The sequence below is a fragment of the Notolabrus celidotus genome, chromosome 8 (assembly GCF_009762535.1).
Source record: "Notolabrus celidotus isolate fNotCel1 chromosome 8, fNotCel1.pri, whole genome shotgun sequence".
Lineage (NCBI taxonomy): Eukaryota > Metazoa > Chordata > Actinopteri > Labriformes > Labridae > Notolabrus > Notolabrus celidotus.
This window is the reverse complement of record NC_048279.1, coordinates 28,861,395-28,879,908: the sequence shown is the minus strand read 5'-3', so window position 1 is coordinate 28,879,908 and position 18,514 is coordinate 28,861,395. Positions and strand designations below refer to the sequence as shown.

At 38.7% G+C, this 18,514-nt stretch overlaps 1 protein-coding gene across 1 annotated transcript; it reads right to left on the bottom strand.

The window, feature by feature from the left end:
• Positions 1 to 998: 998 nt before the first annotated feature.
• On the bottom strand, positions 999 to 12,032 carry LOC117816948. Its single transcript, XM_034689349.1, has 2 exons — positions 11,063 to 12,032; positions 999 to 1,567 (listed from the first exon to the last, which is right to left on the bottom strand). Exon 1 carries the CDS (start codon positions 11,871 to 11,873, stop codon positions 11,100 to 11,102), a length of 774 nt encoding a protein of 257 aa, XP_034545240.1. The 5' UTR covers positions 11,874 to 12,032; the 3' UTR covers positions 999 to 1,567; positions 11,063 to 11,099.
• Between the last annotated feature and the right edge of the window lie 6,482 nt (positions 12,033 to 18,514).

Genomic DNA, 18,514 nt, shown 5'->3' with positions numbered 1-18,514 from the left:
AACCCTAAATCTAATCCTAACCCTAACCCTAATCCTAACCCTAACCCTAACCCTATCCTAATCATAACCCTAACCCTAATCCTAACCCTAATCACAACCCTAACCCTAATCATAACCCTAACCCTAATCACAACCCTAACCCTAATCACAACCCTAACCCTAACCCTAACCCTAATTCTAACCCTAACCCTAATCACAACCCTAACCCTAACCCTTACCCTAACCCTAATCCTAACCCTAATCATAACCCTAACCCTAACCCTAATCATAACCCTAACCCTAATCACAACCCTAACCCTAACCCTTACCCTAATCCTAACCCTAATCACAACCCTAACCCTAATCCTAACCCTAATCCTAATCATAACCCTAACCCTAACCATAATCATAACCCTAACCCTAACCCTAACCCTAACTCTAATCCTAACCCTAACCCTAACCCTAATCACAAACCTAACCCTAACCCTAAGCCTAGGGTTAGGTTAAGAATTGTTTTGTAACAGAATAAATTCCCAACATTGGGCAATTATTAGGCTTCTCCTAAAAACACCGAACGTAAAAGGGTTTTCAACACAAACCATTATTTTTCGCAAAGTAAAGGTAAAACAAACGGCTACAAAAGATCCTAAATTAAGAGACGTTCGGGAGTCGAAAGAGTCGTCTCTTCTTTGGGAGTCGAGACAAAAAAGCCGGCTCTCTGAAAAGAGCCGAACTTCCCATCACTAAAGCACATGCTTACTACCATTTTCACTCTTAGTTGCCCTTGGAACTATTTGTATTGTAAAACTTATAAATGTAAATACTTCAGACCTGCACCATAGTGATAAACAGAAAACACTTCAATTTGAATCAAGTAAATACCACTTGTATACTTTAAAACAGAGGGTCATTTCAAACATTTAACTTTATCTTGTTCTCGAGAACAATGGACATTGTTAATAAAAATGTATGTATTTCTACACTGCAAGGAATCAATAGAGTCAAAGAGTATACATATCTAAGTATATAGATAGAGGATTAACTCTAATTTAAATATCACATAGACATCTAACCAAAAAACTACGTAAGAACGTTTTTTTTATATCAACAATAAACGAACTATACAATGTTGTGTAGGAGATTGATTGTTGAAGCTTTTTTCCCTCTAGATTACAGAGATGTGATTTACACGCGTGTTATTGCACTCAGAAATCTCCCAGAGCCATTACTGCACTATAACATTATTGCTCTATTTTGTCAACTGTTGTTCCTGCATGTTGTTGTTGCACTGTGAGGTAGTTAACTGTACATAGAGTCTTTGAGGAGTGGGGTGTGGTATTTTCCTCCCACCTTAATGTCCTGTGATGATCTTATAGCATCAGAGAAGAGGCTGTTATGGAGAGTTCTTCACTGGCCCGTGGTGTCTCAGGTTGTATAGCCTGAGTCCTTCCATTTGGACAGAACATGATCTGGGTGATGTTTGTCTCTGAGGATGCTCTGCACTTTACTCTTGCAGCTCTGTGTGAGATGTGTGTCCATGGAGGGGAGGTCAGAGCCGATGATTCTCTCTGCAAGCTGATGATTTTCTCTGCAAAAGATGGAGATACCGGGGAGAGTCGTGGAATCATTATTGCTTTCTGTGTTCTCACATTTTCTCGAGTTTATTACTACTACAAAGGTGGCTGTGCTGGACCTAGTATGCCTTGCTGTTATCAGAATAAACCGGGTTATGGAGCCAAAAGTGAATATGTATGTCCTGTTTAGCTCACAAAGTAGAGAGAGAGTACATGGTAGTATCTTGTGCACTTAGGATAATGCATTGTTCACACAAGATAAAGAATGATACAGTTACAAGACTGGTGGATAGTAATCAACCATAACATTTCATATGGTGCCCTGTATCTAACTCTCCTGGACCATCTAATATCTATAACATCTGTGTTCCGACATCTGCTGACCTTTGACCTGTTACATTTCAAATCTGAAATATAAGCAGAGTTCTCAAACTTGGTCTAAGGAAGTTTTTAAATATTCTTGATTTACGACAAGTCATATTTTGATGCTTGTGACTGGTTGGCAATAGCACACAGTATTGTTATGTAAAATAAAAACTGAAAGAACCCCAGCATCTTTTCCTGGAGACCTACATTTTAGTCAAACTCAAAGGAGACATGGCACAGTGAAAATATTTGGGATAAGAATAGTTACTGTACCAAAACAGAATTTATGCATAAGTAATAGGATGTGTCTTTTAGATATGACTGCGAACTGATTCCAGTATAAAAACAGATCATTTGAAACAGTGCCTAAAAGCCTGAGCTACATTTTGTGTTTGCTTCTTCTTCCCGTGTTTGTGTCCTGTTTTAACCTGTAATGATCGCGCTTTGTTCTGTAAACCACTTTGTCACAAACTTGTTTGACGGAGAAAGCTTTGCAAATAAATTGAACTTTTCTTCACTCATTGAAAATGGAAAAGGCTGCAGGGCTAAAAGCAGCCAACACTGGGAATTGAAGCTCATATTTACACTCATAATTGCTTCAAACAGAGCCATGTTCAAGTATGCAGAAGGCATTTTACTGCACAAACAAGCTCAACTTCTGGTGCTGCTTTCAGTATTGTCCATGTCTAATGCATTCAAGTGCTTATCAATGTTACACTCATACCACGCCTAGGGGGTTATGTTTTCTGTACTGTTTGTTTGTCTCTTTGTCAGCAGGATTATGGAAAAACTACTGCCCTGATTTTCATGACGCTTGGTGGAAGGTTGTTTGTGCCAAGGAGGAGCCCATTAGACTTTGGACCAGACCTGGAAACTTCTAATACACAAGCAACTTTGTATGAAACCTCTTTAAAACAAGAAACCACAGTCAAGGACAACCATATCTTTTTTTTTATGGCAGTTCTTCAGAAACACTTTCTTTTACATCAAGTTGCAAAGTTCATCCTGTGAGTCCATTCAAGGAATCTAAAAGACCATGTGAAGGTTACACAGCTGAATAAATCCTCACAGTTACAACGAGTGAGCAGAAAATGGATTCCTTAGAAAGTTTACATTGAACATGTATCTGTACATTGCATGGATGCAAAACATGGGAAACCTAGCCCTTTTCCACATGTGTTTTGTGATCTGGTGCCTTCAACTGGGGTTGTCTCTACCGTGTCCCCAAGAAAAGACCAAATGAACACCACCCCTCTTGTAGTATTCACAACGATCATGAATTTGTACGTCAAATTATTCTGAAAGCTTTGTGACTAGCCTGATGACGTTTTCAAAAATGGGCAATCCATGGAATCCACTTATATTTACATTTAGTCATTACTGTTCATCTGCTTCCTTTGTTCATGCAGATGTAATGTTACCATTGCATTTCCAGTCGCCTCATCTTTCCCAAACTGTTATCTGTCACATCGATAACATGGTCCCATTCAGTTACCACTTAAACAGCAAGCCTTTCCTGTACAAGACATCATGACTTAATGAGTTCCATTTGGAGGCAGCATTAGAAAGGTGGATCCACAGGCATGAATAATGGCGCCAACATCAAAAAGGCTACTATGTTTGTCAGCTGTCACCAGCAGTGTTTTTTACATGTAGTGAGCATAGACTGTATAAATACTGGACGTAGTATCCGTGACGTCACCTATTTGTTCCAGAGCGCTGTTTTGAAGCCAATCGTCGGCGGGAGCCATATTGGAAATGCTGAACCCAACCTAACTGCTGTAGAGTTAGTGTGAGGTAAAGAGGCGGGCTTTGAGCCTCCTAGCCAACAGCTACAGTGTTCCCGCCTGTCAATCAAGTCAGTGATGTCCTTAAATGGGCAAAACTTGTAATAGTTACAGTGTACAGTGTGTGCCGATAGAGAAATTAGCTCTTCAGATCGAAGTAGCTTTTTGAACCAGGCTGTTAACATGTTTATATATGCTGTAAAGATCGTCTTTTGTGTATGTGGGCTTCATATTTTGAGACTGGAGGTTGCCGCTTTTGGTGCAAAAAATGTCTTTAGCAGCAGCAGCAGAAGCAGCTATAAACCTCAAAATTGTACATTGAAAAAACAAGTGTGGTTAGTTTCTCCTCCACATGGACCTCTGTATCAGAAGTCCTGCCCCTTCTTGATTCTGATCGGTTGGTAATAAAGGCACAACATTGACGAGTGCAGCATTGTTCCAACAATTGGAGCACTGAGAACTGACACTGAAGGGTTTCTTTGTGCCAAGGATGCTGAGCTCTGAAACCCTGAACTGATTTGATTAGAACAATAAAAAGGCCACCAAATAAAAGCAGCATAAATAGACACAGCTCTGTAATGTTTTCACGTGTTATGGCTCTCACACCAGATTTTTAATTGAGTTGGCTGGCTGGTCACTAAATTTGGCTGGCTAGGACTCCTCTTCCTTGAATTATCACTAATTACATTGTATGCCTGTCGTAGGCATTCTGTTAAACTAGTGATAATTCATTTTGTTGTCAACTCTGCAGTGTTTGGTGCTGTTGCTTGCTTTAGAGCGTCTTGCATTTGCTTTGTCTGTTTGCTGCTGACATTACTGCTGACTATGATGAATGCCTGCTTTTACTATCTTGCATTGGTGCCAGGTGCTGCTCACCTATGCACAAGTCTAAGCCTTTGATATGCATTCTAATGCACACAATGAAGTGTTGTTTGCTTTTCACAAATATACGTTTAGTTTTTTCAATATATACAGTTTAGAAGTGTTTTAAAATGCACTGCTGAGATGATGGTTGTACAGTAAGGCACAATGTTGTGTCACATATTTTTTGGCATTGGAATAAATCCAGGCTTTGCAGTTGCACTTGCAGATTTGCAACCCAACAATTTGCCCTTGTAGATTTTTGTGCACTCTTAGTGTCTTCCAGTTTCAAAGGAAGTCATGACTTAGGAGACTCCATGGAATTTGATGGACTGATATAAGCTGAGAGTGACAGGTTTTGACTTCGGTATTTATTGAGTTTGTGATTCACTACTTACCGCTTCAGACTGTGAACCAGTACAGAACACTTTTGATCATAAATGCAGACTAGTTTGGTATCACAAGTAAACCTAAGGTGTTAAATAGGTTAGAATTTGTCATGTTCCCACGCACATCTCTCAGCCTCCTCTGTGAACAGACTGCATACATATGCCTGTAATCCAAAAACTGGCTTCAGCTTTGGTACGCTGCCTCCACCCTGTACCAAACCAAAAAACTGGAATATGTGTATCAGTGCTTGCAAAATGTCAGTGCTTAATGAAATGATCAACCACTGTAAACTGATTTGTTTTGCAGTTCACTGAGTTGTTGTGGGAGAGTACAGTATGCCTGTCCTCGATGGCAGTCCTCTGAGTTTGATCTATTTTAACTACAGGCGGCTGCTTCTGCTTGTAAACTGTTTTCACAGATGCAAAGAAAAGATGCATGTCAGTGTTTGTGTCTGTAACTTTTATTTAATAATTATAATAATAAATGATTAGTAACAAAACTGAAAACTTGGTATAAACAAGAAACTTTTTTTTTTTTTTTTTTATATAATTTTATTTTATTGAGTGTACAGGTCCAAATACATCAGTACATCCTGTGATTCAAATAATTAGTCGTCTTGATTCCAAATAATAAAAAATAAAATACAAATAAAAACACAACAAACAAGCAAAAGACAGAAACAAAACAAAGAAATCAAATTTCATTTCATAGATTCTGTGTTGTTCATTCACATTACAGTTATATTAATTTGATCTCACAGGTAGTGGGTATCCCTTACACCCACTCTGACATGTTTACACTTGTCCACCATACACCTTCACCGACATATAGACTCACACCAACACTAATACCAACACCCACATCCACCCACCCTCACACCCACCCACACACCCACCCACACACCCACACACACACACACACCCACACCCACACCCACACCCACACACATACACACACACACACACACACGCACACACGTGCGCTAATACAACAAGTCTGAGGGGGGTTCCTTAATGTTTATGGTACTCAGGTGACTTTGTGGCTTCTCTCGTCTACAGAGCTTCATAAATCTTGCTCCATATACTGTCAAATAGTTTTCCTTTATTGCTGTCCTCCGATATTGTCCTTTCAATACTCAAATAATATTTCATGAGTGTTTTCCACATTTGAAGCGTAGGTGCTTCCTTATTTTTCCAATTTTTCTAAATAAGTTTCTTAAAAACTAATGATGAAAACAGAATGTGACATCCAGACGGGTGTCTCATTTTGTCACAGTTTTGGAAAATACAAACAACGGGTGAGAACTCAACTTTGTAATCATATATATTAGACATCCATATTTCAATATCATTCCAAGTTTTCCTAATTTTGGCACAATACCAAAAAGCATGTATCAGGGAGTCGCTGTGGAAGTTACATTTTAAACATCTATCTGAGCAGCTGGGGTCAAATTTATGAATTTTATCTCTACTATAATACATTCTTGTCATTAACTTATACTGGATTAGGCGCAGATTTTCATTAGTGCTTATGTTATATGTTAGTTTTAAGCAATCCTTCCATTTTGTTTTTGCATCTACAGTGTTGAGATCCTCATTCCACTTATCATATAACTTTTGTAACAGTTCTTCGTTGCTTTTGGCCCTGATAAGAATATTATACACAGCACCTACTAGTCTTTTCTTTTTATTTTTTTTGTTTAAAATTTCCTCTAATTCTGTTGATATTCCATTTTCAAGGTTGAGGTTTCCTGTTATCCAGTTTTTCAATTGTAAATACTTAAAAAATTGAGTGTCTATTAGTTGATATTTAGACTTCAATTCTTGAAAGGAAAGAACACAATTTTGGTTTATAATGTCTGATAAATTCTGAATTCCACAGTTAATCCATGTCTCCCAATGGAGCTGGGAGTTTTGAATAGTTATGAATGGGTTATTCCAAATTTTAATGTGTTTCGGGACTCCTATTTCTTCCCCTATTCTCTTTTTTATTTTTTTCCAAGCATTTATGGTACTGTTAATTACAAAATTTACTGTTTTCATTTTGTGATTGGAAAAAAGAGCTAAAAGTAAGTTGTTGGGCTGTAACTGTTGATTTTCTATATGTATCCAAGGCTCCTTGTTTTTGTGGTTTATTACCTGATCAATATAAAACATCTGAGCTGCACTATGCTACAGTTCTAAGTCGGGTAGACCAAGGCCTCCTTCTTCTTTTGGGTAGTGCAATATTTTTCTCTTCAGTCGGCAAGCTTTCTTAGCCCAAATAAAGGATGACAGGAGAGAGTTCACTTCTTTGAAAAAAATTTTTGGAGGAGAAATAGGTAATGTCTGAAATACGAACAGAAATTTTGGTAACCACATCATCTTAAAGAGATGTATTCTACCTATTAAATTTATCTTCAAATCACACCACCTGTCCAAGTCTTTTTTCAGGTCTTTAACTAATGGGAGGTAATTGTCCTTGTATAGCTGGAGCTTGTCTGCACTAATATAACAACCAAGATATTTAATATTCCTTGTTTGTACTTTAAATTGCTTTAGCTTTCCCAAATCTTTTGTGTTGTGATCTAGAACCATAACTTCTGTTTTCCCTACATTCATTTTATATCCTGATATCTTTGAGAAGTCCTTCGTGATTTCAATAACATATGGGATAGAGCTGTGAACATTGCTTAAGTAAAGTAATAAATCATCTGCAAATAAATTAAGCTTATACTCCTTTGTACCAATTGTAATGCCAGTTATTGGTTCAGTTTGTCGTATTTTTTGAGCTAAAGGTTCTATTGCCAATGCAAACAAAGAAGGTGAGAGGGGGCATCCTTGAGCTGTGCCTCTACTTAAGGAAAAGGGCTCTGAAATAATTCCATTTGTATATACTTGTGCCTTTGGAGACTTGTAAATTGTTTTGACCATATTAATAAATCTTAAGGGGAAGTTGTACACCTCTAGTACTTTAAACAAATAATCCAGTTCAAGTCGGTCGAAAGCTTTCTCTGCATCGATCGCCATTAGTGTTAGATCCTTCTTAAATTTTTTTGCATACTGTATCAAAGATATACATGTTCTGACATTAGTTTTTAAGTCTCTGTTTTTTATGAAACCTGTTTGATCATGATGGATAACATCTGGTAATACCTGGGCTAGTCTGTTGTTTAAAGCTTTGGTAATAATTTTTTTATCACAATTAATTAAGCTAATAGGTCTGAAATCAGAAGGCGTATCACATTCTCTGCCAGGTTTTGGTATTACTGAGATTATTGCAGAGTGCATTGTTTGTGGGAGTGTTTGGTTAGTTTGGGCAGAGTTTACCATATCCATAAACAGAGAGTCTATACTTGACCAAAATGTTGAATAAAATTCAACTGGAAGGCCGTCCGGTCCTGGAGCTTTTTTTAAGGGGGAAGTTTTAATAGCATCTTTAATCTCTGCCCAAGTCAATTCTTTATTGAGTTCCTCTTTTGTTCCTCTGATAAACACTTCAAATTAATTGATTTTAGAAAGGGAAGAGGGTCCTGTTCTTTTATTTCAGTTGTGTATAAGTCCTGATAAAAGGATTTAAATTCTCTGTTAATGATCTGATTATTTCTGCAGATAGAATCTGATGTTTTGTTTTTTAATGATATAGGTTGTCTTTTCAATACTTTTTTAACTAGAGATGTTAACTGTTTACCTGATTTATTAGCAGAAATATAGTTGAGTTTGTTACAGTTGTGTCTAAAATCATTGGCTTTCTTGGATAACAAGCTATCGAGTTTCAGCTTTAAGTCCTGTAACTGAGTCGCAGTCCTGTTGTTGACTTGTGTCTTCTGTTTTTTCTCTAAGATCTTTATATGTTCCCTCAGTTTATCGATTTCATTGTTCAAATTTGCTTTCCTTTTTGCTGCAAATCCTAACATTATCCCTCTTATATATGCCTTGAAGGCATCCCATATTACATCTATTGCAGGCCTGTCCTGAGCGTCCCCATCTTTTACATTAGTTTGAATAAATAAGTCGATATGCATCTTAATATACTTCAAAAATTCATTATCCATTATAAATGTCCTATTCATTCTCCATATCCTATGAGATGTTGTGTTTTGTTTTGGGGATATAGTACATGTAACAATGGCATGATCAGATATGATAATTTCATTGATTTTGCTCGATATTACCCTATCCAGAGCTGACTTTGATATAAATATGTAATCTATTCGACTATAGCTTTTTTGAGAGTGTGAGAAGTATGTATAGTCTATTGTATTGGGATGTAAGATTCTCCATATATCTTGTAGTTCGTTTACTGAGAGAAAATTCAAGAGTTTTTTTGGTGGGTTGATTTTCCTGCTCTTAGTTGTGCTATCATGAGAGCTGAAAATATTATTCAGGTCTCCCCCTAGTATAATCACTCCTGAAGGAGAGCTGTCCAGCACATTTTGAATTTTGCTTAAAAATGACATATCTGAAATAGGTGGTTTGTAAATGTTTACAAGGGTGTAGATTTCTCCGAACAGTTCACATTTGACCACTAGGTATCTACCATAGACATCTGCATGTTTGGAGACCAACTTAAATGGTATCCTCTTATTAATTAATATCCCCACCCCCCTACTCCTGGAATTCAATGCTGCTTCAAAGGCCTCCCCCACCCATTGCCTTTTAAGGTATTCTATTTGTCCTGTTTCAAAATGAAGTTCTTGCAAAAAAACAATGTCAGAGGACAATTTTCCTAAATGATATAAGACTTTATGTTTTTTTGTGCCTTCTTGTAGTCCATTCACATTCCAAGTTGCAACCTGGACAGTTATCGGAAGAGTTTGTATTGGATTATTAAGAGCCATATTCTACGTTGGGGTCGACATTTTATTAGCAGTAAAGCCACAAAAGCACCAGGTAGTTGAATATCGTATCAATTTGTCATAAGGAAGCCCCCTAAAGCTGAAGCACACGCAGATGCACATCCATACATACACAAGCACACAAACATATCACCAACACCAAACACCATAACCCCTTACGTGTATCCCTAAACTCTTTTTTGAGAGACATGCTTTGCTAGAGCTATAAACCCCTAAACCCTGCTCTATTTTGGCATGTCAGCGATGGTCCAATACATCCTACTGCGCTCTCCCACACCAACTCAGACCCGCTTTCTCTCTGAAATACCTGCAAACTCTCATCTCCCTCCATGTAGATGTCAACACCATCTCAACACCCACACATACTCATCACATCCTACCCTATATTATAACTAACCGAGAACTTAGATTTCAGTCCCACATATTTACACAAATAACTCAAATGTATCTATTTATGCACTTTTATACAGTACTCGTTTTACAGGGACACATAAAATGAGCAGAGTGAAAGAAAATAAGTCCCTTTTGTTTGAGGACATCAATTTTACTAAATAAATGAATCAATAAATTGGTTAGATAGGATAATTAAATAAAAAAATAGAAAAGACTACAATTCCCACAGAAATTAAAATATATACATATATATATATATATATATACACATACACATATATATATATATATATATATATATATATATATATATACATATACATATACATATATATATACACACACACACCCACACACGCTTGTATATGTATATACCCATATGTACACACACATACACACACGAATACATAAACAAGAAATAAAAAAAGTAAAAAATATTGATAAGATGAGAAAGAAATAGAAAAAATAAATAAAATGAGAGAGAGAGAGAGAGAGAGAGAGAGAGAGAGAGAGAGAGAGAGAGAGAGAGAGAGGATGAGTGAAATAAAGTTCCAATCCACAGACACTTTGCTGTCAGCTCCAGACAAAATTCGGTAAGGGGAGAGAAGATACCAAAACGGCATCAAAGTTCCGCTCTCAGTTTAACTCAGTAACGTGTGGACGTACGCTGCAATTAACTCAGTCCATAGTTCTCTGTTCATCAAGGATATTGTGATATCAAGTCCATTGTTTAGAACTATTGTCATTTGTCCTTATCAGTTCATTTAATTCTGGCTTGGGTACAATTACTTCATGGCCAGCTTCACTAATGAATGCCCATCCGCTCTTTAACCTGGCGTGGCTTACCAGTTAAAAAGAAATAATACATTCCTTACCGACCACAGATGTCTTGCCTCAGACCTTGGGATCCCATTATGGATTATTTTTGATAATAGAGGGGTATTTTTGTTGTAACTCCACTTTGGCCTCCTCAAAGGATCCGAAGCTCATCACTGTCCCTCCGTCCTCCACGCACAGTGTTGCCGGGTGCCGCAGAAATGTCTTTACATTCAGCCGGTGTAGTTGTTCTCTTAAGGGCCAGAACTCAGCTCTCCTTGCGCGGGTCTGAGCGGACATATCCGTAACCACTCTGAAGTTGCTCCCATCTTGTCTCCCCTTGGCCTGTTTCAAGATCTGCAGTTTCTTCTGAAAATGATGGAGCTTGAAGATGATGGCGCGGGGGTGTTTTGCGTTGTCCTTAATTGGCCCCACGCGATGCGCTCTTTCAAAATCCTCTTCCTTGAGTGTTAGGCTCCATTTCTCCTTTAAAGTTTTAACTAAAAAGGTAATCATTGGCAAATCCCTTTCTTCCCTCTCCGGTACGTTCAGGAGTCTTAAATTGTTCTGGCGGTGCCGGTTTTCAAGTTGATCAATGTAATCAGTGGCCAGCTGCATTTTCCTTTCTAATTTGGAGACTCGGTTTTCCTGTGTGTCTAACTTCACTCCTTGATCGTGCATTTCACCTACTAGATTTTCCATTCTTCCATCGAAGGCATCCATTCGCTGAACAACAGAGTTCAGCAGTGTGTTCGTAGAGGCATTGAGTTCCAGTATTTTGTCCAATTTCGATTCCAGTTCGTCGAACCTGGCGTTGTAACTGGATCCTCCCCCTGAAGTTGGCATTTTGTTTTGCTGTCTCGTGAGCATCAGCTATGTGTGGTTGTAGATGTCTTTAAATCAGGTAGTTGTCACCTAAGTGATCCTTGGCTGCTCTTTGTTATGGGACTTCATCCAGTAAATTTAAATGGAACTTTTTTAGCGAGTTTAAATCCACCGCGCTTGACACGCCGTCAGGAGCTCTCAGCCCTTCCGACCTCTCACGCCGCGCATGCTCCCTGATCTCCCCTATAAACAAGAAACTGAACAATAAATAGCAAATCAATGAGAGAAGCAATATTATGAACCTTTAGCCCTCTATGTTGTTCATCATAGCTATGCAATTCTTGAATATTTGTTTCTGTGTATATATTTATATTCATATATGACATTCCAGCTGTATTTTTGGTTGAAGACTGACTTATTTTTTATGCACTCCTGCTTGCTCAGGCGGCTGCATCGGTTTAAAATATGTGTTGTCTAGCTGGTCTCGAAAGCAGCATCATAATCAGCAGGCTGCAGAAAAACATCATGCTCCAACCAAGATGACAAAAGGAAAAAAAAATCTTATACTTGTGAAGTGCAAAGTAAAAAATACTATGAGTCAGCTTTCATCACGTCAGCAGTGCAGAAGCAGCTCAGGGTCAAGCCTTTATGGATCGAGGCTAAACAAAGCACATAAACAGCGTCTTCATCGAGTCCGTCTTCAAGTCCTTTTGTGTTGTTCTACTCGTTCTCATACCAGGATGTGACATACCAACGCTTGGTCACAGTACATTTAGTGTGTCACAAAGACGCACAAATGGAGTCTGTTTCCTTCCTGTCCAACAGGGGGATGAACTGCACAGTTAGAAAAAGAGCACTACAAGGTTAAAATAATAACTCCTCCAGATAGAGGCTTAAGTGTGACCACAGTCCAAGACCACTAGGTACATTGTGTGTTTTTATATATAGGGCCAAAGTATTTCCATTGCTCATAATCTGTGGATAAAATTCATTTATCTTTACTTTCTTTTTTGTTAAAGATTTAATGTACTGCAAAGAAAAGAACCAGAAAGAATACAGAAATATAAGAACACATAGGGCAGGAGTCTGAGATCAATTCAGTTTTCCTATTATTTTCTTACAAGGCAGGAAGACAAGAGAACTGTCTTAAGATCTGGACATTTTTGGCTTAAGGCAGTGTTTCCTGAACTGGGGTCATGTCATGACAGGGGGCACAGTAAGGTTAAATACTAACAATGCATACCCTTCAGCACTGCTACGAATGCATGACCAATTTGTGTAAAATAACTATGCAAATGTAAGGCGGACAATAAATCTACAACAAACGTCACGACTACTAAAATAAAGACAAGAAATGATGATGAGTCATACCTCGGCTTGACCTCCACCAACAGTGGGCCACCCACACATTAAATATTTTGATGGTCACATGTTGCAGTGTCACTTTTGATTGCTCCCATCAGTTTGATGGTTTCTCAGTATTGATGTTGCACACTGAAGTAGAAATTTTGTATTTTTTTTCAGACAATAATCCCAAACAATTGTAAAGACGCAGGACTTTGTTCGCAAAGGACGTGTGTGATGTTAATTAGTTTATACTGACAAATGTGCATGGTGAGGGGAAGCTAAGCTATACAATATTTTCATCTACCAAAGGAAGGCCCTGAAAAACAGTATTTTTTGGAAAATAAATAATTAGATGATTAAATAAATGAATCAAATATATTAGTTAAAATGGTTTAAATTTTAGTCAAGCTGCCAACCAGCCAATAAATAGTTGTAGTTTAAAAAAAAAAGAATCATTTTGAGAGGACCACAATTGATTTGAAGGGAGCTGTGAAGGACTATTAGGATGTGTTGATTTTGGCGACCCCTGTGGACAAAGCAGTTAGTCTTGTCTGGTACATGTGTAGCATTCTGCAAATAAAAAATGTTGTCCCTTTGAATGGCTGATTTGGAACCTACTGAGGAAAGTATAAAACAAGGAAAAACTTGCTTTTTTGGACTGCCTGTTGTGAGAATCTGACCTGGTTACAGTGATATCAAGCATTGGATAACAGCTTCATGCTCATTGTCTTGTTTTTTTGTGTGGGTATAACTACACTGGTACTAGAAATATACTTTCCTTTTGCTTTTTATTAAAAACTTGACAGTCCGTCAAAATTTTCCCCTCAATATCCACGAAATGGTTTCCGTCGCTTTCGTTCCCTCCGTTGTCTGAACAGAGTGAATTAATGACAGTTTTGGCTTGCCTGCTTAAAAAAAACAGAGGCACCAGTGATGAGGAGCCTGCCTTCGTACAGCAGCCTTTAATTAACGGTAACAAAATGTGAGTAGTCTCTGAGGGAAAACATGTAAAACATAGTCAGAAAACAAACAACCTCTGGTCTTCATTGTGCAGCAAAATAAACAGAGATTCTTCCATATTCTGAGCAGTGCTTCCATCCATGCTGATTTGTCCTTCAGCAAGACAGTGACCCTCTGGCAGATCTGTGCTCTGACCCGTCAGGTGAAAAGGCCATGTGGGCAACATGGTGAGTAAGTTGCTTCAAAAAAGCACTCATTCCCCTTCGTCAGTTTTAGTAAACATTTTGAGTTTGGGTGGGGGAAAAAATCCTCTTTCTGTTATTTAGTTAAATGAGCTTCTCCTCCTGTCACTTCAGAACCAGTCACTGCTTCTGCAGCTTTACAATTCAGTCTATGTTAAATAAAAAGCTGTGACTGTCACCCATGCTTGAGCAGGCCCTCATGGACAAACTGTGTTTCCTGATCAACTTAAAATCATTGATTAAAAATGTGTGACACATTTGCATTAGGTAATACTGGGACAGAATGAGCTGCAGAAATGTGCCTCTTCTGCACAGTCTGATCTTGACTCTGAGGTCAGCTCATCATGCGTTAACGGTGTTTCCCTGGTAACTTATTCCATATGAGAAATGCTGATGAACACAGCGGGGTGAGTGGAGTGGAGATTTCTATCTGAGAAATCATTCACTGGCTGCAAGAGCTCATGATTATAGACCTATACTTCAAAATTTAGGACACTACTGAACTATGAAGTGTCATTACTATAAGACCTAGTTATACGAAGCAGAATGACTGATGTGTAAGTCAGCTGGTATTATTTGTATTGTATGGGCCTGTCACAGAAAATCCTGTATTGGCATTTGTTTTCCTTTATTGTGGGATGAGAGAACATCATTTTACAGAACATGCACTGCAGTAAATAATGCTTTGGATGTGTTGATGGTACATTTTGTTTGTCCAGCAGGGAGCACCCTGATGTTATGGTCTCAGCACTACCTGCCGCACAAGTAGCAGAGCGTTACAGCTCTGCAGATAATAACGCTGGCAACATACAATGATATCAAATACTCCTAAATAAAGTTATTTTGCCAGATAGCAGCCTTTTCATTACTTTTGCAAAACTGACTTCTGTACAGTGTAACAGTCAGAATCTACAGTAGTTGCTGTAATACTGCTGCAGTACCAGTCAGCACCACCAGGTGGTGCCACTTTTCTGTTTTGGTTTCACACTACAGACAAGTTCCTACTCTCTGAGGCCGCAGTTTTTGTTATGTTCCAACCAAGAGAGGACAGTCATGTAATGACGAGTTGGTGTAAACTGTGCCTATTTCTACTTGTCATGTATGATATATGGATATAGCGCCATCGAGACCTGGTATTATAAGGTTGACTGTGTGTATAATAAACTGCCATGTTGAGATCCCCACTCTGTCATCTTGAAGCTTCTTGATGCTACCTCATTAGCTGTAGCTGGCTCTCTCCACCTACACCAGCCATGTTGCAACTGCAAAATTCCATCCAGATAAAAAAAATCCATAATATCTAGAAATCTAATCTGGAAATTTTTCTTCTGGAAAATTGGGCATTTCCCCCAACCTCATGATACAATGCGTAACATCATGGTACAGAGGCTATGAGACGATACGCATCGTGACACACATTGATTTTGCATTATGACCACACAGGTTTCACTTCAACAACTATGAAGAGAATAACAGCAAAGGCGAAGGGATCGTTAAACTTAGAGTGCAATCAAGAAATGAAAAGGACTTTATCTGAATAATTACAGGCTTGGTGTTTACTTAACATTTAATTGCATATGTCGAGCAGTGAGAAGCATTGCATTATTTCTAACTATTTTAATAACCTGCATCAGGTGTTAATTATAGCCTTAAATAGACTTATCCACTGTTATAAACAACCCTGTATGTGCACAAGTCTTTCTAAATAAAGTGATTTAATGATCTTCTGAGCCCATTCATAAAATGAGGGAAATAGTTTTACAAACTTAAAGCAGCAACAGGAGAGTGCACTAACATCGAGTATGAAAGGCTGCTCTTCAGTCAAGGCATGTTGAGTTTTGATGTGAGCGTATGTCTTTCCCTGAGTGTTTTACAGAGCATGTGTGTACACTGTCCTCATGACAGGTTCAGGAGGATTAGAGATCAAGGGGAGACATCCACTACATCGATCGGGGATGGTTGTTGTTCTCTCAGGCGGATGATATGAACATATAGTATGTCCTATGTTTTTGCTGTACATCTGCATACAACTAACACGCTGCAGTTTCTGTCATGAACTGACCTGTGGGGATTGCATACTGTGGTTCAGACTAATTAAGCTGCCTGAGGCCTTCGTTATAAACAACACTGTATGTGCACAAGTCTTTATAAATAAATCGCTTTAATGACCTTCTGCATCCATTCATAAGATGAGGGAAATGGTGAGTTGAAAGCTTCAGTGGAATTATATCTTGTCATGGGTAGATGTGGGTTTGTTGGTACAAATGCTCCCACATCATTGCTTCCAGATTTACAGCGTACACTAATAGTTTCTTTTTCGACTGTATATAACAGTTCAGTGACGTCACCTGTTGGTTTCTGATGCAGAGTTTATATCTGCATACAGTATATTGTGATTTCTGACTCGCTCTAATTTTTGGTAGACCTAGAAAGAAGCAAAGAGGCAGAGTTGAGGTGGGCCTTTATCATCATCGCTGATATTTACAGTGTGCCGGCCTGCCAGTCTAGTTAGCTGTGCACCTAAAATAGCAAGACTTGTAACCTTGTATCTACAAAATGAATTAATTATATAAAAAAGTAGCTTTTGCGACCAAAACTATTTTATGAACGTGTATTTTTCTGCTTTAAGATGGGCCTTTGTGTGTTTTCTCTGCCAGCCTCAAGTGAACACTCAAGGGACTGCAGTTTTTAACACTTCTGCATCGACTTCACTCCTCAAAACCGGTGGTTGCCGCTTGGTGCTGCATAAGGGTTTGGCTCCTACTAGCACCTGTTGCCTTTATTGTGCACTGTAGGTGATGCTTGTTTCAAAACTGCCATCAAAGCATCTGCAGCCTTGGCAGCACTGTAACGTGCATTGATGCATGTATTGGCAAGGACTGTAAAACAATATAAAGTGTATTGAGTTTTTGAGCACAGCTACTGTAAAACAAATATTGGTCCCGAAAATGTCACATCAACCGGGCTCTAAGGTGTTGAGGTGGTAACGTAAAGAGAGCCAAAGAAACAAAGGAGGAAACAGAATCAAATATCTTCTGGGTGCCTCTGATCATTTTATAAAGACAACCAAGATTTATTCTCCTGGACACTGACAAGTGAAGGGGACAAACCTCTAACCTCTTTTTGCACAGAGAAGTCTCTCAGACAATAACCTACCCTGCAGCCAGTGGAACAAATGTCCCAGAAAAATATGTGTTTGCATTGGGATACAAACTGTCACACACCACAGAGAGTGTGTGTTCTGCTCTAAATATTCAGGCCACAGCAGGTATTGGTATGCCATTACATTTTTTTTTATGCAGTTGCATTTCTGTGATGGATAACAGAGACACAGTGTTGTTAGTAAAACAAATAGTGAATCACTCAGCCGTCCTATTTTTCAGGACGGAGGTTAATGCAACAAAATCCGGCATGTTCGACATTTGTATCTATACAAAACTGCCTCTAATCCAAGTCTCCAGTGTGTCGGGGATCGGGTGTGTTTTCTGTATCTATGTGAGTGTGTGTGTGTGTGTGCATCGATTTGTTAGCTGTGTAATCCTCGATTGTGACAATGGTCAGTGAGATTAGGGGGCTAGAGCCAAAGAGTCGGCCCTTTTAGGCGGGTAATGGGCAAAAAAGCGTGTTAATTGCCCTTGACTGTTGAAAGTAAATTAATTATTGATCGCTCTCTCGACTCCTCTTCTGTACTTACATACCCTTACAAATCCTTTTATCTTCTGCTCCGAGTAAGAACATTTCCTCTTTTTCCATCATTATGCAGGCTGGCGAGCACGAGGACCACGAGCCAACCTCTCCAACCAAAGCCTTCCTCTCTTTCCGTCCTGCTTGTAGCTGTGTAGTGTGCTGAAAAGGTCTATCAGAAAAATCTCACCTTAGAACAGCTTTACCTTCGCCCGTGATCTCTCTCGCTGTCTTCTCTCTCTAACCTCCTTTCTTCCTCCTTATTCTTACACTTCTGTAATTATACACAGTTTCTTCTTCATATCCTTACCTTTACTTTCTCTTCTCATACTACGCAAACAAACACATAAACAGATGCCACACACGCATATGTTCCTTCACCCCCCCTGCCCCTGCGGCTTTTACAAATGAATAAGAGAGCAGCTGAATAAAAAGCGAGGTTGAGCTCTAAAG